This window comes from Pelodiscus sinensis, chromosome 3, assembly GCF_049634645.1.
Source record: "Pelodiscus sinensis isolate JC-2024 chromosome 3, ASM4963464v1, whole genome shotgun sequence".
Lineage (NCBI taxonomy): Eukaryota > Metazoa > Chordata > Testudines > Trionychidae > Pelodiscus > Pelodiscus sinensis.
Genome location: NC_134713.1, coordinates 145,510,558 through 145,530,458, shown reverse-complemented (window position 1 = coordinate 145,530,458; position 19,901 = coordinate 145,510,558). Strand labels below are relative to the sequence as shown.

Genomic DNA, 19,901 nt, shown 5'->3' with positions numbered 1-19,901 from the left:
TAGCCCTGCCCTAGCTCCAGAGAGCGTCCTGCTCCCTCGGCAGCCAGGCTCACACTGCCTTGCCGCAGGCCTAGCAGGCTGGCTGTCCAAGCGTCCTGGCCCAGCCTGACTCTCTAGCCCTGCCCTAGCTCCAGAGAGCGTCCTGCTCCCTCAGCAGCCAGGCTCACACTGCGTTGGCTGAACCAGCCCTTCCCTTTTATAGCCCCCAGCTGGGCCTTAATTGGCCAACGCCGCCCAGCTGGGCTGAACTCCCCCGGCCTGCTCCAGGCTGGGGTTTGGCTCTTAAAGGGCCAGGACAGGGCAGCTGCCCTGTTACAGGGAACTAATGAAGAACTTTTCTGTATGCGCCCTCTCCACCCCACTCGTGCTTTTATAGACCTCTATCATATCCTCCCTCCATCTCTTTTCTAAGCTGAAAAGTCCCAGTCTCTTTAGCCTCTCTTCATATGGGACCTGTTCCCAACCCCTGATCATTTTAGTTGCCCTCCCCTCTCCTAGCCTCTCTCTTCCCCTCTCCCACCTCCTTTTCCCAGTCTCCCCCAGTTTTGTTCAATAAAGACAGATTCCATTTTTGAACACAATTGTCCTTTATTTTGTACATCAAGAAGAGGGGCTAGGGAAGGATAAGTGGAAGGAGGTGAGGGAGGAATGGGGTACGCGCCCCTGATGGGGAGGACTGGGCTGGCTCTGCGGGCTTTTGGGGTGGAAGCTCTCCTGCAGCCCCCCAATGGCCCCCTCTCCCCAGATGGCAGCCTGCGGCAAGTGCAGCCAGTCTGATGGCCGAGTGCTGTGATGTGCCCAGTGTGGGTAGTCCGGGCACTCCAAGCCAGGACTGCTTTGCAAGCGGGGCACCCCTGAGAACTGTCTGTCCGGGTGGGGGTTGGGTCGCTTTAAGCACAGCCCTCGGCTAGCCTGAGGCAGCAGCTCCACGCTCTAAGTCCTCATCTGATGCCCTGCCGGCACTGCTTCCGGCCATCCTTAAGCCTGGTTCAGGGTCCACTTAATGTGGACATGCTAGTTCGAATTAGCAAAACGCTAATTCGAACTAGTTTTTTAGCCTGGATCCGTTAGTTCGAATTAGCTTAGTTCGAATTAACTAATTCGAACTAAGTTTGTTCGAATTAGCGCTGTAGTGTAGACATACCCCAGTAGTATTGAGACGGAACTATCACTATTCCAAAATAATTTAGTCTGCATGTATCCAGCAGGCAGTTACTTCGAAATAATGATAAAATACTGTCAAGCTGGAGGACTTCTTACTACGATTCCTGTAATCTTCATTGTACAAGGAGTAAGGGAAGTCAGAGGATAGCGCTCTATTTCAAAATACGTGCGGTGTAGCTGCTCCCTATTTTGAAATAAGCTATTCAATTGACATAGCTCAACTTGCATAGCTTATTTTGAGTTAAGCCCTGCAGTGTAGATGCACACTTAGGCTCATAGGGTATGTCTACACTACAGAATTAATTCAAAATAACAAACGTTATTTCAAATTAACTGTAATAGCGTCTACACATACAAACCTCTATTTAGAATTTAATTCAAAATAGAGGAGCCATTTTTTCAAATTTGGTAAACCTCATTCTATGAGGAATAATACCCAATTCGAAATAAGCGGTGTAGACAGTTCGAATTAGGGGGCCTCCAGCCCTTCCCAGTTCCCCCTGGTGGCCACTCTGGGCCAAACCACGAAAACTCCTCTCCTCTCCCCCAGCCCTGGGGCCCTTAAAGGGGCAGCAGACTCTGGCCACTGGGCACCTGCAAGGGCTAGGACTGCCAGCAGCTTGAGACCCTCAGCCAGTGGCCACAGGATGGCAGCCAGTGGAAGCCAGCTCTCCCCTGCCCAGTCCCCCAGCACCCAGCCAGGGGCCATAGATGGCACGCGCCCTCATGGACTAGATTATGGACCTCATTGAGGTTTGGGGGGAGGCCCCCAACTTCCATGATCTCCGCACTAGGTGGAGGAATGCGGCCGTCTACAGCTGCATAGTGGCCACCAGGGCCAGGAAAGGCCAAAGGCACACCCAAGAGCAGGTGCACCTGAAGGTGAAAGAGCTGCAGCAGGCGTATGCCAGGGCCACCAGTGGTGGTGCCGCAGCAGGGGCTGACACCTGCCGCTACTTCCCCACCCTCGATCAACTCCTGGGGGGTGGGGTGGTCTGTGCCAGCCCAGGAGGCAGCAAGCCAGGACCAGAGCACCCTGTCCCGGGCACACCAGAGGGGCCACCGCCAGCTGTCCTGGCACCAGGGTTGTCCAGGGAGGCCATACCAGGTAAGTATCAGCACTGTCCCCTACCCGGGGGGGAGGCAGAGAGGGAGACTAAGGACCGCGTGTATGGGCCATGCGTCCCATGGATCACGGAGCCACCTGTGCACGTGAGAGCACCCTGGGGCAGGTGGCTCCAACTGCGTGACACCCAGGGGCCATGGCCCAATAGGCACATGTGTGTGTGAAGAGACCTGACACGCTCCCAACCCCGGGGTAGGACCCAGCAGGACGCTCTCCCTTCTACACAGAGGCAGGGGACATCTCCCTTCCACCCCGGCCACACTATACATGGCACAGGGGCATGGGTGTGGTCTTGGGGCAGCTCCCATTCCTGGGGAGAGCCAGACATCCTGACCATGGCCTCTGTGCAAGCATAGCAGCTCTGACGGTGCAGGGCATGGTCGCCCTCACATGTTCTGCAGCAGGAGGATGGGGGTGGGGGCTGGTCATCAGCCACTGTGACCCCAGGGAGAACTGACCACTTCTCTTCTTTCTCTACAGCTGCACCAGCTGCTTGTGCAGGGCGCACCACCCAACCCGGGACATGCTCCCGCACCCGCGGCCTCCACCAGCATGCAGCAGGAGTACTGGGACCAGCACCTGGCGGCCCTGCGAGCCCTGCACCGCACCATCCAGGCCTGGATGCTGGAGGACCTGCAGCTCCTCTGGGAGCAGCTTGCAGAGGACCAAGTAATGAACTATAACCTGTAGGCACTGCTGCAGAACATGCTGCCCCATGCCGGTCCTGTGCCTGCTGCCCCCCAAACTACTGTCCCTCCTCCCATGCCTGCCCCCTCCCACCTCTTCCTCCTCAACCTCCACACCCTCCTCCTCAATGTCCACACCCCCTACCTCAACCTCCGCACCCACCTCCTCATCCCCCTGGGGATGCCAAGGCTCCCACCCCTGTCGTGCTGGGAGGCGGTTGGCCCGGCGAGACCCCCAGCCCTGAGCGCTGATCTTCCCCTCCCCCTTCTTCCCCTTGCTTCCCCCTTCCAGCTCCCTCCTCCCAGTTTTCCCCCTCCCCTCTCCCACCCTTTCTCCTGCCCTCTCCAGCCTCCTTTCACCCATCTCCCCAGAGTTTCATTCCCCCTCCCCAGTTGTGTTAAATAAACCCAGTTTCTATTTTTGAAAATATGTTTATTTTATTTGGTATCAGGAAGGGCTGGGTAGGGAAGGGTAAGTGGAAGGACGAGAGGGAGGAATGGGGCTCAAGCTCCCAATGGGGCAGACCAGGGTGGTTCTGAGGGCTCCTCAGGGTGGACACTCTCCCACAGGCCTCCTGGATCCTGACAGCCCCCGAATGGACCTCCCAGATGGCAGCCTGCAGCAAGTGCAGCTGGACTGATGGCAACGCCCCCACGAGATGCAGTGGCATGCCCAGGGACAGGTCTGGTTCCATGTTGCAGAGTGCCGTGGTGTCCCGAGTGAGGGCAAGCAGAGCACTCCAAGGCTGTGTCCACACTCAGGGGTTCTTTCGAAAAAAGTAACCTTTTTTCGAAAGAACTTCCCCTGCATCCAGACTCAAGCCGCGTTCTTTCGAAATTATTTCGAAAGAACGCGGCTTTTCTTTCGACGGCGGTAAACCTCGTTTCACGAGGAAGAACGCCTTCCTTCGAAAGTTCCTCTTTCGAAGGAAGGCGTTCTTCAATGTAAAGAGGCCGTCTTCGAAAGAGAGCATCCAGACTCGCTGGGTGCTCTCTTTCGAAAAAGCGGATTTCCTCTATCGAAAGATCCGCCTGCTGTCTAGACACGATCTTTCGAAAGATGCTCTTTCGAAAGATGCTTTCGAAAGAGCATCTTTCGAAAGAAGCCTGCAGTCTAGACACACCCCAAGACACAAATGCTTTGCTGTCCTGCAGCGAGGTAGATCAGCAAGCAGAGAAACCAGAGAACTGTCTGTCTGGGATGTGGAGTCGGGTCCCTTTAAGCACAGCCCTCTGCTAGCCTGAGGCAGCAGCCCCACACACTAAGTCCGACCCTGAAGCCCTTTGGGCACTGGTTCCGGCCAGCCTTACCTTCGATTCAGGGTCCACTCAATGTGGACGCGCTATTTTGAATTAGAAAAATGCTATTTCGAATTAGTTTTTGTGTCTAGATGTGTTATTTCGATTTAGCTTATTTCGAAATAAGTCAATTCGAAATAGCGCTGTAGTGTAGACATACCCTAAGTCTCTGTGTATGATATCACTGGAGAAGTTATAATTTACTGAATATGATTTTCCCATTTGAGTTCATGTATCATCTTTGTAGATTAAGTTAGGAATATGGAGATAAATCTATGTAACTGGTGTCATGCTAAGTGCGGGCCATTAACGGTACTTCAAGATTATAATGGCCCATTAGCAAAGAGACAGTGAAACTTGGACTTCCTGAAGACACATGGGTCAACCTGTGAAGCATGGAGAATATGTCAGCTGATACTGGAATCCATCTTAAACCAAGTAACCTTCCATTAGTAGCTGTGAGGGGGTCAAATTGAAACAATGGACTCCTACCTTATGCAAATCCTATTTAAAGGTGAGGAGTGAGGTAATCCAGTTATCAGTTCCCACTGTCTACCCCACGCAAGATGATAGCTGGAAACTAAAAAAAACTGAACTAGGGAAAAGATTCAGGGCAGACTGGAAGGGTTTCCAGTTTGTGAAAGACGCTTATTAGACCAAGTTATTGTATTCAGGTTAGCTTGCATGTTGTTCTATTTTATTTAGCAACCTACTTTGTTCTGTCTGATGTCTCGTATGAACACTTAATAATATCAATTTATTGATTAATAAACCCAGTGTTAATAATTGTCACGGCGGTCAGGGGGAGAGAGGGAGCAACTGTGTATCTCTTTTTCTCTCTTTCCTCTGAGAAATAGGACAAACAACACAAGCTAACCTTGTATAAAATTGTATACAGAGTAAGACAGAATTATCTGGGGTTCAGGTACCATTGAGGCTGTGCATTTGGATGCTGAGGCAGGTCCCTTTGGCTGAGCAATCCCACAGCTGATCTGATCTCAGCATCTGTATTATACTGCAGAGGGCTGTGACCATATTTCTGTCTCACTGCTGGAGGAGGCCTGATGGCCTAGCTCACTAGGACAGAGTTGAGGGCAGGAAGGCTCAGTGGTATTTCAGCACATCAAATGACCAAACCTGTCACAGTGTTATTTGGGGAATTTGGAGGAATTCTTCTCCTCCTGAGTGGTTTCCTAGCTCTGTACATTCACTAATTTCTGGGCCAGAGAATAAATATTCCCCTCATCTATATATTTCTCTGGTTTGCATGATCAATTTTCTGCTTGCTAACTAGTGTGTTTACCTTGGTCTGTGGTGCCAAACATCTGTGTAGCATCCTCTCCTCTAGGAATTGTATAAATACATTGTTTGTAAAATGGTACCTGATGCTGCCACTTGTGATGCACTTGAACTCCTCAGTCCTGCTGGTGGTAGCACATGGGTATGAGTGAAGGGATGCACTTGGGACCAGAAAAGGCCAATGCATCCACTATTAGTCTTTGAGCCAAACTCCTAGAACCTCCACTACAGATGGTCACGGACATTGCCCTAAGGCACAGAGCTTAGAATCCTATCAATACATTCATGAGTTTAGTCCAAGATTCTGATGCCTTGTATGTTGGTGTGTGACATATGGGAGACATGGGAACTCTCACATATCTTAATTACGTTCCTTGATTTAGCCTGGTTATAAGAATTTCTAAAATAAGAAATGAAGCCTCTGAGAGATTGGTGCTGAAGAAAACCTTATTTATTGTTTACGCAGAAGAGATATTGTCTAAGAACTCTTCAGGCTTCCCTGTAGATTACTGACCCACACTACATAATAATTTTCAGCTCAAGAGACAAGGAGCTCAGGTAGAAAGTCTTGGCAGAATTCCTCAAGCATACAAGAATTCCACAAAGCAATTACTACAGAGGAAAGACAAAGTCATATCATTATCTAGGAAATTATAATGTCAAGATACTATAGGGCAGGAATAAGTGACAATTTCATTAAGTTATAAGAAGTTTTGTTACAAAGTAACTCAAACCTCTGCCTATAAGGCAAACTGAAATAATACCTCAAGGCTACGTCTACACTGCAGGCTTCTTGTGCAAGAACTGATTTGCACAAGAGATCTTGTGCTAGAGCATGTCCACACTGCCATGTGCTTGTACATAAGAGCATTTTTTTTCCTTCTCTGTGTTTTTGAGTGAGGCTTTAGAGAGGGAGTTCTCCAGGTAGAGGAGAAGCAGATACAGGACTCTTGAGGGAAGTGTGTGTTGTGTTTGGGGCTTTCTTGCTGTGTGCTGAGCTTGTGTTTGTGAGTGAGGGTTGGTGTGTGTTCTTTTTTTGTTTTTGTTTGTTTTTTTCCCGTGTTTGGAGTGAGGCTTTTTTTTTTAAACTTCCCCTTTGCCCTCCTCCTCCCCTTCATGGAGTGTGTGCTGTGATTGGCAGGTGGAAACTATTGGCTTCTAATTAAATGTTGAATTCTAGAAGCCTCTGCTGATTGGCTGAGCCTTGGTAGGGGGAGGGACTTTATAAGGCAGTGGGCAAGTGACCAAGGAGCTTGCAAACAGGTGAGTGCTAACAGGGAGTTTAGAGAGGGAGTTGGGAAGGGGGCGAGGTTCTCTTGCCTTTCTTTTTAAATCCCTTCTCCAGGACAGCAGCGATGGATGGTGATGGCTCTGCTGTTGTTACCTGCATGGCGTGTGCCATGTTTGTCTTCCTCCTGGAAGAAAGAACGGATTTCATCTGCACGAAGTGCAAGCTGGTTGACATTTTGGAAGAAAAAATTAGAGGACTGGAGGCCCAAGTGTCGATCCTATGCTCGATCAGAGAGGATGAAGACTTCCTCAATAGAAAGCAGTGTTTAATCCTTCAAGCATGGCAGGCGTAAGAGCCAGAGAGGGCAGTACATGACCAAGAAGAGAACTGGCAGCATGTAAATTCTAGAAGGGGAAAAAGGCCAGCATAGGAATCTCCCAATGCTATAGAGGTAAGTAATCGCTTTCAGGCTCTCTCCACAGGCTCTGCAGTGGTGAATGCTTTGGAAGGGACCTCACAAGGAAGAAACCAGAAGGGAACACCATCTACTGGAAGGCATGGGATACGTAGTCCTAGGGACAGAGGTTCCACGGCCACCACCTTCAAAAGAAAATGACGGGTGGTGGTGGTCGGGAACTCCCTCCTAAAAGGGACTGAGCCATCCATCTGCCGTCCAGACCTGGAATCTCGAGAGGTGTGCTGCTTACCGGAAGCTCGCATTCAGGATGTGACTGAGAGGCTTACCAAACTGATCAAACCTTCGGATTGCTAGCCCTTCCTGCTTCTCCACGTGGGAACTAACGATACGGCCAAGAATGACCTTGAGCGGGTTACTACGGATTATGTAGCACTGGGAAGAAGGATCTAAGAATTCGGAGCACAAATGGTGTTCTCGTCCATCCTCTCTGTTGAAGGGAAAGGACTGGGCAGGGATCGTCGAATTGAGAACGTAAATGCGTGGTTGCATAGGTGGTGTCGCAGAGAGGGCTTTGGTTTCTTTGACCGTGGGACTCTGTTCCGGGCACAAGGATTGTTAGGAAGAGATGGGATCCACCTAACGAAGAGAGGAAGGAGCATCTTCGCGGGCAGGCTTGCAAACCTAGTGAGGAGGGCTTTAAATTAGGTTAGTCGGGGGACGGTGACCAAAACCCTGAGGGGAGTTGGAAAATTGGATACCGGGAAGAAATGCAGAGAGGAAGAAGCAAGAAAGGAGGACCTCTGTTTCGAATGGAGAAGATAGGGTAATCAACTGGTTACCTGAAGTGTTAGTACACTAATGCGAGAAGCCTGGGCAACAAACAGGAAGAACTGGAGGCTCTGTCCCAGTCCAAGAAATATGATTTAATTGGGATAACAGAGATTTGGTGGGATGACTCGCATGACTGGAGCGCTGTCATGGAAGGGTATAGACTGTTCAGGAAGAACAGGCAGGGGAGAAAAGGAGGAGGAGTTCACTATATGTAAGAGAGCACTATGATTGCTCTGAACTCCAGTATAAAGAGGGAGAAAAACCTATTGAGAGTCTATGGGTTAAGTTTAAAGGAGCAAACAACAGCAGTGATGTTGTTGGTGGTGTCTGCTACGGTCCACCGAATCAGGTGGATGAGGTAGATGAGGCTTTCTTCGGACAACTGAGCGAAGCTTCCAGATCGCAGGCCCTGGTTCTCGTGGGGGACTTTAATCACCCTGACATCTGTTGGGAAACCAATACGGCAGTACACAGGCAATCCAGGAAGTTTTTGGAGAATGTTGGGGATAACTTCTTGACACGAGTGCTGAAGGATCCGACCAGGGGTCGTGTGCAGCTTGACCTTCTGCTCACAAACAGGGAGGAACTAAAAGGGGACGTAGAGGTGGGTGACAACCTGGGAAGCAGTGATCATGAGATGGTAGATTTCAGGATCCTGACCAAAGAAAGAAAAGAGAGTAGTAAAATATACACCTTGGACTTCAGAAAAGCAGATTTTGACTCCCTCAGAGATCTGATGGGTCTGTTTAGTCTGCAGAAGTGAAGAGTGAGGGGGGATTTGATAGCAGCCTTCAACTTCCTGAAGGGAGGTTCCAAAGAGGATGGAGAGAGGCTGTTCTCAGTAGTGACAGATGGCAGAACAAGGAGCAGTGGTCTCAAGTTGTGGTGGGAGAGGTCCAGGTTGGATATTAGGAAAAACTATTTCACTAGGAGAGTGGTGAAGCACTGGAATGGGTTACCTAGGGAAGTAGTGGAGTCTCCATCCCCAGAGGTTTTTAAGTCTCGGCTTGACAAAGCCCTGGCCAGGTTGATTTAGTTGGGATTGGTCCTGCCTAGAGCAGGGGGCTGGACTTGATGATCTTCTGAGGTCTCTTCCAGCTCTATGGTTCTATGATTCTATGATCCATGGCAGTGTGGATGCTCTCTTACACAAGAAAGCTCTGATGTCCATTTTAACCACAGGGGCTTCTTGCGCAAGAAACCCCTGTTGCCTGTCCACACTGCCTTCTTGCGCAAGAGGGCTTATTCCTCATGGGGAGAGGAATAACTCTTGCGCAAGAAGCCCACTGTTCCGACGCTTTACTGTAAATTTACTTGTGCAAGAACGCACATGCAGTGTAGATGCTCTGCAAAGTTTTGTGCAAGAATGCCAATTCTTGTGCAAGAAGCCTGCAGTGTAGACGTAGCCCAAGAGGTCAGGAAAAATTTGGTTGGAGACCTCTTGATCTTTCTTCAGGGAAGGCTAACATGGTGTATGTAAGTGGGTCCACAATCCATTCAAAGGATCCCTCTCACTAACATGCAAAAATAACATTAAATTAGAAGGAAGTTTGATAACTAGTTCCTAAAGCAAAATGTAAGCTGTATTTCAGATTATTAAACTGCTGGCATTTGCACATTCCATTAAACATAAAGAAGCAGTAAGAATTTCGGAATGAAAGTATGGTACATGAGCAGCAGATCTAATCTTTCCTGTGGTTAAAAATTTTCATAAAATTCTCCATGGCTTTTAGCACAGCATAAACAAAAACATTATTCTTTTTATATAGCAAAACAATATTCTGCATGTCACATCAGCCTTGCTTAAAGACTGAGTTTTCTTATTAAACAGAAAAGGATTTACAACTAAACTAGACAATACAAAGCACTAGAACATACACTGCATAGACTGATACTGCTCTGGAATGAAGCATTGTCTTAACAGGTCATCCATCGGTGCTAGACATTTCCATCTGAGTGTAAGATATGTTATGCATGAATACAAGTTACTGAACATTCTACATCGGATCAATGAAATCCCAATCTACACAGCATGGATGTTCTCTTTAGGATTCACTACAAAGGGTTAAGAGTGAGATTTTTCAAAAGCTCTCAGCTCTGGTTTAACTCTGCTCCAATAGCTAGGCCAATGAAAAATCCCACCTTCAAGGCATAATTTTTTGGAAGTGGTTGTAGTGACACTGACAATAGACTACCATATATATTAGACAGACAATGTATGTCTTATTGGTCAAATGGCCCTTAGGATACTTTGTATTTCCAGCTATCCAACGTAAAACTGATTGCAAAGAAAATAACTGAATTCTGAGAAAAAAGATTTTGACCCTGGCTAGATATTTAAACCGACACCACAATAATACCTCACAAACATTAATGAATTTATTCTCACAGCACCATGTGAGAAATTTACTATCCCATTTTTTTGCAGTGGGGACTAGAGGTACAAAGATATTAAATGACTCGCTAAAGCAGTGGAGGGCAACTTGAGGCCCAAGCTGCGGCTGGAATCTAAATGGCTAAAAAAAGCAACATCTTTTATTTCTTTGTCCGTGTTTACAGAGGCACTTTCAATATCTGGGTATGATTCTGAGATATAGGCTATGGCTACGCTACCCACTGTGCCGGAAGAGTCAATGCAAATGAAGCACGGATTAGCATTTTCTTGCGCTTCATTTTCATAATATCTTCCGGTCTGTTTTTGCACAAAAACAAGCAGTGTGGACGTTTCCTTTTTGCACAAAAATCCTTTTCTGCAAGATGTCAGCCTCCTGGAGAGAGGCATAAGGATCTTGCACAAAAAGGGGGTTTGGCACAAAAAGGAAACGTCCACACTGCTTGTTTTTACGCAAAAACCTCGTGCGCAAAAATGGATTGTAAAAGATTATGCAAATGAAGCATGAGAAAATGCTAATCTACACTTCATTGCTTTGCCTCTTCCAGCAAAGCACATAGTGTAGCCGTAGCCATAATGTATAAAGGGTAAGTTGGGTTGAATTTTGGTTTTCTGATTTGTGCAACAGAAGAACAGGAGGCATTCTTTCATTTGTAAAGAATTTAAATTTAATCCAGACTAGAAAAAAATAGGAAAAGGACAAAAAAAAATATCTCTTTTCCTGCTAGACAGAAATCCAAGAATGTGAAGTACATATATCAAAATATTCAACATGTACATACAGTTTCAAATAATTCTGATGTAAAAACAGTGTCTAAGTAAAGACAACAAAAATACTTAAAGAAACCAGTGTTTATAGTTCAAGTGATTATCTGTAAACTGGCTTCTAGATTTTTAAATAGGTTGACAAAGTATATTTGCTATGACATTTTCCTGCAGAGAAAATTTCATGTATATCCAATGAAGAGAAATCAGAACGTGTGTATTAACTGTATGAATCTTTTCCTCTTCTTTCTTAGTTCACAGGTCATGATGGCATAACTTTGAATAAGTCTGTGCTAATCTGCACAATGTGTGTGATCCCATTCAATTCCAACATGAGAGTAGCAGTACAGGAATCCAAAGACAGATAGGGTTGCCCAAGGCCAGCCTATGAATAAAAAGAAAGATATCAGAGCAATTAATCTAATTAATGATTATGGCAAGAAGACAGTATCAAGAAAACATGTTGCTGGATTGAAAGTGTGATGGGTTAACACAGATATTTGTGTTAAACATTTAATATCAGAGGTAGAGCCAAGCCACAGGATTTAAATCCCCATCCCCAATAGACTTTCACTCCACTACAACAGAGTCTGTGACTTCCTCCTCAGAATGCAACTATTTTTACATACCAAAAATAGGTGTTAAAGTGTACATTCAAGGGATCATCCTGTCCTGCTGTACTTCTGTTCTCACTCAGATGGTGGGGGGTGGGAAGGGGGCGGCGAGAAGAAAAGATAGAGGATATAAGGGTGGAGAAAAAAAGAACAAGTCTTGCTTCAGTTGCCCATTGCTGAGGGTGAAGATATGGCCTTCCAAAGTGTGTGCACACATTCTCTGCCAGGAATAAATCAAACTAAAAATGTAGATGCAGGTGTTGAAATACAGACCCTGCTTGAAAGGCCTTTTGCTTGTTCCAGGCTACTTTGAAATTCTCTTATACGCACCCATGTAAATCCAGAGTGACTCCAGAGAGTGGAATGCAATTACTCTGGATTTACATGGGTGTAAGTGGCAGCAGAATGTGGCTCCTTCAGTTTCTATATTTTATATCTATAGTGGGAACTTATCATAATGTTCTCCAATCTCATCTCATCATAAAGTTTCCCAATAACAACTTTCACTATATGCTAAATGATACTGTAACAAGACAGCTCACAAAACAAGAGGTCCCCTCCACTGCACCAGATGGATGGTGCCCCCTACATTTGCAGGAAGCACTAGAGTCATTTCATTCCACTCCCTGGAGTTACTCTGGATTTACATGGGTGCGTATTAGAGAATTTCATAGTAGCCTGGAACAAGCAAAGCAGGGTCTTTATTTCAACACCTGCATCTACATTTTTAATTTGATTTTTTAGGGAATACAAAATAAATACTCTTCAACTCTCTACCCCATAATAGTGAGACGTGAAGGTGTGCACTGATGACCATGGTACTGCTCAACAGCTGTCCCTGGATTGGGACATGTATGAGATAGGCGCGATAAAGCCTGAGTCCTGATAGAGTGGGGCCTGAGTCCCTGCCAACTTGTAGCACATACAGATGCAGGAAATGTTCCGTTTTGAGTGTCTATGAGAGGAAATCAGGGAACCCTTCCCTCACCCTGAGTAGGCCACAAAGAGCTAAGTTGACTTGCGGAAGGGCCTCACACTTTCTAGGTTAAGTACCAATACTCTCCAAACATCCAATGCATGGAGACGTCTCATGAAGCTTGGGATAACAGACCAGCAAAAAATATCCTGGTCCACATGGAAGGCAAAGACTGTCTTAAGAAGGAAGGGTGGATGAGGCTGCAACAGGACCTTGTCCTTGAAGAACTGGGTATATGGAGGTTCTAATGTCAGGGCTCAGACGGCAGACATGCTTCTAGCTGATATGAGCAGCCAGGAAGGCTACTTTGAAAGTAATGACATAGGGCACATGACCATAGGGGCTTGAATGGTGGTCCTGTGAGGCACACCAAGATCAAGTTTAAATCCCACTGTGGGAGAGGATCTTGGGTCTAAGGGTAGAGTTGTTCCAGATTCCTCATGACCCAAGGTGTGACATCGTGGGAGAAGACAGAGGGGCCTTGGAAAGCTGGGTGCCTAGATTTGTTTGGCAGGAAAATTTATTCATCAGTCAGCTTTCAGCTGAGGGTGGCAAACCACCAGGCATTGTTTGCCTGACACAAGGTCATTAGGTGGCAGGCATTGACAAGGTTGAATCCTCCCTGCCAGAGGGTCCTCAAAGGGAGTTTAAGGCCCTGGTAGAAGTAGGGTATTCAATGGCCCTGGTGGCACTACAGGAGACTTCAGCTACAGCAGGCTCGCTCCATGGCATCTGCCATCTCCGTGCAACGAGCAGCAAGGCTCCTCCTTTTGGGGCTGTCTCTGGAGGTACAGAAGTCCATTCAAGACCTGCCCTTTGATGCGGGCACCTGTTTGCAGAGCAAATCATAGAATCATAGAATCATAGGACTGGAAGGGACCTCGAGAGGTCTTCGAGTCCAGCCCCCCGCCCTCAAGGCAGGACCAAGCTCCGTCTACACCATCCCTGACAGATGTCTATCTAACCTGTTCTTAAATATCTCCAGAGAGGGAGATTCCACCACCTCCTTTGGCAATTTATTCCAATATTTGACCACCCTCGCAGTTAGGAATTTTTTCCTAATGTCCAATCTAAACCTCCCTTGCTGCACTTTAAGCCCATTACTCCTTGTCCTGTCCTCAGAAACCAAGAGGAACAAATTTTCTCCTTCCTCCTTGTGACACCCTTTTAGATATTTGAAAACTGCTATCATGTCCCCCCTTAATCTTCTTTTTTCCAAACTAAACAAGCCCAGTTCATGAAGCCTGGCTTCATAGGTCATGTTCTCTAGACCTTTAATCATTCTTGTCGCTCTTCTCTGTACCCTTTCCAATTTCTCCACATCTTTCTTGAAATGTGGCGCCCACAACTGGACACAGTACTCCAGCTGAGGCCTAACCAGTGCAGAGTAGAGCGGCAGAATGACTTCATGAGTTTTGCTTACAACACACCTATTGATACAACCTAGAATCATATTTGCTTTTTTTGCAACAGCATCATACTGTTGACTCATATTCACTATGACCCCTAGATCCCTTTCTGCCATGCTCCTTCCTAGACAGTCGCTTCCTATTTTGTATGTATGGAACTGATTGTTCCTTCCTAAGTGGAGCACTTTGCATTTCTCTTTATTAAACTTCATCCTGTTTACCTCTGACCATTTCTCTAACTTGCTAAGGTCATTTTGAATTATGTCCCTATCCTCCAAAGAAGTTGCAACCCCACCCAGTTTGGTATCATCTGCAAACTTAATAAGCGTACTCTCTATCCCAATATCTACATCATTGATGAAGATATTGAACAATACGGGTCCCAAAACTGACCCTTGCGGAACTCCACTTGTTATCCCTTTCCAGCAGGATTTAGCACCGTTAACAACAACTCTCTGACTACGGTTATCCAGCCAATTATGCACCCACCTTATCGTGCCCTATCTAAGTTATATTTGCCTAGTTTATCAATAAGAATATCATGCGAGACCGTATCAAATGCCTTACTAAAGTCTAGGTATATGACATCTACCGCTTCTCCCTTATCCACAAGGCTCATTATCCTATCAAAGAAAGCTATCAGATTAGTTTGGCATGACTTGTTCTTCACAAACCCATGCTGGCTATTCCCTATCACTTTATTACCTTCCAAGTGTTTGCATATGATTTCCTTAATTACCTGCTCCATTATCTTCCCTGGGACAGACGTTAAACTGACCGGTCTGTAGTTTCCTGGGTTGTTCTTATTCCCCTTTTTATAGATGGGCACAATATTTGCCCTTTTCCAGTCTTCTGGAAGTTCCATGAGCTCCCGTATAACACTGAAAACTCTGGGTTTATAAACCCCAGGGTTAAGCAGAAGAAATTTAAACCTCAGACTTCTCAACTGAAGGGCCACTAGCCATGTCAGGATATGGCTCATTCCCACCTGAAATCCTCCAAAAGGAAACCGGGCTGCCATCCTCAGTCTTGCCAGCAGTTAACCAGCCAGTCTAAACCACAGGCCAGGTGCACCTTTTGAGACCACGTCTGAAGACAGCACACCGGCCTCCCAAGTTCCTGCCCACCTGTTTTCCGCTAGACTTCACCCTTTCCTTCTGGTATGGAGGGACATTACATTGGATCACATTCCGTGGATTACTAGTGGTCCCTGAGCCATCTTCCAGGTGGCCCATGGCTTGAGCTCAGCTCCTCCCCTCTTCCTGCAGCAGGAAGTCTGCACTGGCACTCTAGCTTCACGCCCCCCGCTACAAAGTGGAATGCCAGCGCTGGCTTTCTTTGGGGGAGGGAAGGAGAGGAGCCATGAGCCTCCAACGCCAGATCCGCCTCGTGGGGAAGAAGTGAAGTGAAGCAGAGCCAGAAGTGCTGCTCTATAGGGACTGTTTCCACAGCGCTTGCCCATAAGCAAGTTTGCACCTCCTGGATGAGCATAAGGGTCCCTGAAGAGGGATAAAAGGGGTGTGTGGTGAAGACAAACTGCTGGGTGCACCCCTAGTACTGAGTAGCCAGTGGTCCAATGCAATTGACACCCAAGCAGAGAGCTCTGGGAAAGGGTTCAAAGTGAGAGCTGTTGATCTGGGAGGGAGATTTGTAAACTGCCCCTGAGCATGCTATTAAAAGACCTTCATCCTCCTCTCAGGCAATGGTTTTTGGGAAGGTGGAGGATGACTAATCCTGGTGACACCTATGACTTTTCTTTTTTCCTTTCTGGGTTTGTTCCTGGATGGTTCTAAAAACATGAGGGGTCATTATAGCCTCAAGTGTTTCCTTGATGCTGGCAGAGTGTAGCACGGCCCTAGCGTCTTTAAGGCCAAGCAGTTTGGTGTCTGTCTGCTCCAAGAAAGATGAAGCTCCCTTAAATGGGAGATCCTGAACCCGCTGCTGAACTTCCTCATACAGACCTGAGGACTGCAGGTACAAACCACATCTAATAGCAACCGCCAATGCTATTGTTCTGGCTGCCAAATCTGATGTTGTCTGAAACAATGTGGCCATGATTGTTCCTTCTTCCATGATGGCCCTGAATTCCTGCCATGATTCTGGAGGCAGGGAGTTCTTAAATTTACCCATGGAGTCCCAAATGTTAAAATTTATCTCCTTCACCCTGGTCTGTGATATGAAATTGAAGGGTAGAAGTTAAATAAACCTTTCTACCAAAAAGATGTAGGCATTTAGTCTCCTTATTTTTTCGTATAGCACTTCTGCCCTTAGCTATCTTGCCTATTAGCGGTGGAAATCATGAATAATTCTGAGGGAGTTTCTGAAAACATATATTCAAATCCCTTGGCAGGAACGTAGTATTTCTTTGCTGCTCTTTTAGATGTTGGGAGCAGAGAGGAATGAGTCTGGTGTATTTACCATCTTAACCAACACTTCATGCTCCAGCAGAGCCACCAGAATAACAAAGAGGGCATATATGGGCTCTTCCTCTGCCTCTAGGTCTAGATTAATTGTCATCCTCTGGAGGAGCTCCTAGTGAGTTCTAAAATAATCTGAAGGCAAGGAGTTAGTGGGAAATGTGCATGGCTTGTCTTGAGGATGAGGATACCACCGATGTGGATGGGGTTGGATGCTCTGCTTCTCCTGGCGCAATTTCTGAGAGAGGTACTGGAGGGCTGTGTCCAGACTGGCAAGTTTTTCCGCAAAATCAGATGATTTTACAGAAAAACTTGCCAGCTGTCTACACTGGCTGTTTGAATTTCCGCAAGAACACTGACGATCTCATGTAAGATCATCAGTGTTCTTGCGGAAATACTGTGCTGCTCCCATTGGGGCAAAAGCCCTCTTGCGCAAATCATTTGTGCAAGAGGGCCAGAGTAAACAGCACAGTACTCTTTTCTGCAAAAAAGCCCCGATCCCAAAAATGGCGATCGCAGCTTTTTTGCAGAAAACTGCGTCTAGATTGGCCACGGAAGCTTTTCCACAAAAAGTGCTTTTGCGGAAAAGCATCCTGCCAATCTAGACGTGCTTTTCCGAAAATGCTTTTAACGGAAAACTTTTCTGTTAAAAGCATTTTCAGAAAATCATGCTAGTGTAGACGTAGCCTTGGAGTTTTGATACCATCATCAGAGTCTGAGCCCAGCTTCAGGATTGCTCGGGGAAGGGCCACAGTCCACCTCTCAGGCTATGTCTACACGGCTGTTTTTTTCGGCAGAAGATATGCAAATTGTGCTCTCATTTGCATATCTTCTGCCAATCCTTTTTGCGGAAGAGGTTTTTGCGATAAAAAGCCCCATGTAGATGTGGCCATTTGTCGGGAAAAAACCCTTTTTTGCAAGAGCCCTTATGCCTCAAAAAATGAGGTTTACAGGATCTTGCAAAAAAGTTTTTTTTTTTTTGACAAATGGCCACATCTACACAGGGCTTTTTATCGGCAAAACCTCTTCCGCAAAAAGGATCGGCAGAAGATATACAAATGAGAGCACAATTTGCATATCTTCTGCCGAAAAAAAATGGCAGTGTAGACATAGCCTCAGAGACCACCATGGACAGAGGGTGAGAGAATGGTCCTGTCATCGCCCATGGGTTCCTGCACTGCCCTGCATTGGCTGCAGTTCTGGAGGCCACTGGCCCATCAATGGTCTGGCCCCAACATCCATTACTTATGTCGGGTGACAGTGCCACTTTTGAGGAGAAACTATGATGGCAATAGTGAAGCTAATTTCTCCTCCTGGCTATGCTGGGTTGCCAGGAGTAGTTCCAGGGAGACTGGGGGACTGGCTGCAGAAGGCTGGTAATGGGTGCTGGGACTGGCTTTCGTTCTTACATGACAAGTGGTGGTGCTCAAGAAAATGGCACCTAGGCTGAAATGCTGTCAGGGCGTGGGTGAGGTGTTGAGATTTGGGTTCTGGGTCTCATGTGACTGGCACTAGCTACTGGCAATCAGTGCTGGCCTTCTGGGTTTCAAAGTCCTGAGGCTACAGATTGGCACAGCAATGGAGAGTGCCACTGAGACAAGGATGACTGGATATCCCATAGTGGGCTTCCATTTCAATACCAATGCCCTTAGCTGATACAGGGAGGTGGGTATTCAGTCCTGGAGGGTGGGAGGCACCTGTAGAGACAAAAGGCCCCTTGCCACTTGAAAGGGCAATCTCAGCTGAGCCAAGCCATGACCATGGCCAGTCCCTGGAGCATGGGGTGGGTCTGGGTTGAGACTAGATGTTGCAGGTGGTGTCATTGCCACAGTCATAAGCCTCTGCAGGGAGAGTGAATGGTCTGCCATGGATTCCATCTTGCTCTTGATGTGCTTCTTGTGCATTTCCTCAGAGCTGGGCTGAGGAATGGTGCCAAGGGGGGCATGGTTTCAGAGGGTCACTTTGTACTGATGCCAGTGTGCTTGGCACTGAGTCTGGCCTACATGGCTCAGAGGCAAGTGTGAGTCTGGCTTCCATCAGCAGAGCTTTCAATCTGATATCCCCGTTCTTTCAGGTGCATAGCCTGAAGCCCTAGAAGATTTTGCACTTGTCCCTGATGTGAGCCTTTCCAAGGCACTTTAGGCAACTGAGAGTGCATAGTCTGAAACTTCGGGGTCAGGGCATGCCCCAACCCTGGGACAAGGACCATGAAGGAGACTCCCTAACTAACAAACTCAACTAAACAACAACATTGACAGAAATCCAGTGAAGGGTCTTGCTAGGGAAGGATTGCAAACACAAGCACAGGAGGATTTCCAGCAGCCATCACAGCTAGTAAAAAAGAACTGTAAGGACAAAGGGCCGTTAATCTCCTTTATACTGGTGCATCTTCATGGGCCTCCAGGGGATGCCACAGCTGGCCCTACAGATACCACTAAGAGAAAAATCTGACAACGGTGCATGCAGACCACATACTTAGCATGGAGTCGACATGGACAAGCACTCAAAGAAGAATCCACATTAGAGGATATTGAGGAGTGGTAGATGCTAGTCCTGCAAACATTTACACAGGTGCTTGGTTGTGTATGAGTAGTCCCCCTGACGTCATGAGGTTAAGCAAATGAATACGTTTGCAGGAGTGGAGCCTTAAAATACAACATGGCTGGTGAAAATCTAAAATCCCTCCTGGAACCAGTGTTTTGGTCCAAATTGTCAGTGTGGGATTCATTGATCCTCCTCCTGCTTCACACTAGACACACTTGTACCTTATCACAGCTGTACTGATACAAGGACTAGTGCTGATGGGCCTCAACTGTTTTGACCAAAACAATAAAAACTTGTTTAGAGCTGTTCGTAACACATTGATACAACTGTGGAGCCCGGTTCATGTGCTCACTGGTGCTAGCTCTTGTAGGAGAAAGAAACAGCCTGAAGCAGGGGCCTGGTGTTTGAACCAAAGTAAGCAAGAGTTATACAGCCTCTCTCCGAGTTACGAACGAGTTACGGACCAAACACTTGGCTGTAACTCGAGCTGTTTGTAACTCGGACTCCATTGAGTTACATGCGACCGTGCTGTTCGTACATGCGGGTCGTGTTCGTAACTCGGGGACCACCTTTACGACCGCTCCATGGGAGATTTGGTCGTAAGTGCAAATGGTCGTAACTCAACCGTTCACAACTCGGGGAGTGTCTGTACTATGAATAACGGACAGGCCTTGTCAAAGGCAGATGTTTGCCTGCAAATCAGTGTCTCTCGGCACTAGAACTGCTAGCA

General features: G+C 47.1%; 1 protein-coding gene across 8 annotated transcripts in view; it reads right to left on the bottom strand.

The window, feature by feature from the left end:
* Positions 1 to 6,010: 6,010 nt before the first annotated feature.
* The window catches only part of HHAT (hedgehog acyltransferase), a 361,176-nt gene continuing 347,285 nt past the window's right edge, over positions 6,011 to 19,901 (bottom strand). For all 8 annotated transcript variants that reach the window (XM_014580487.3, XM_075925124.1, XM_006136901.4 and 5 more), the window contains one exon: positions 6,011 to 11,596. In XM_014580487.3, the coding sequence (XP_014435973.2) occupies positions 11,505 to 11,596 (92 nt within the window). In that variant the 3' untranslated portion in view covers positions 6,011 to 11,504. The remainder of the gene's footprint in view (positions 11,597 to 19,901) is intronic.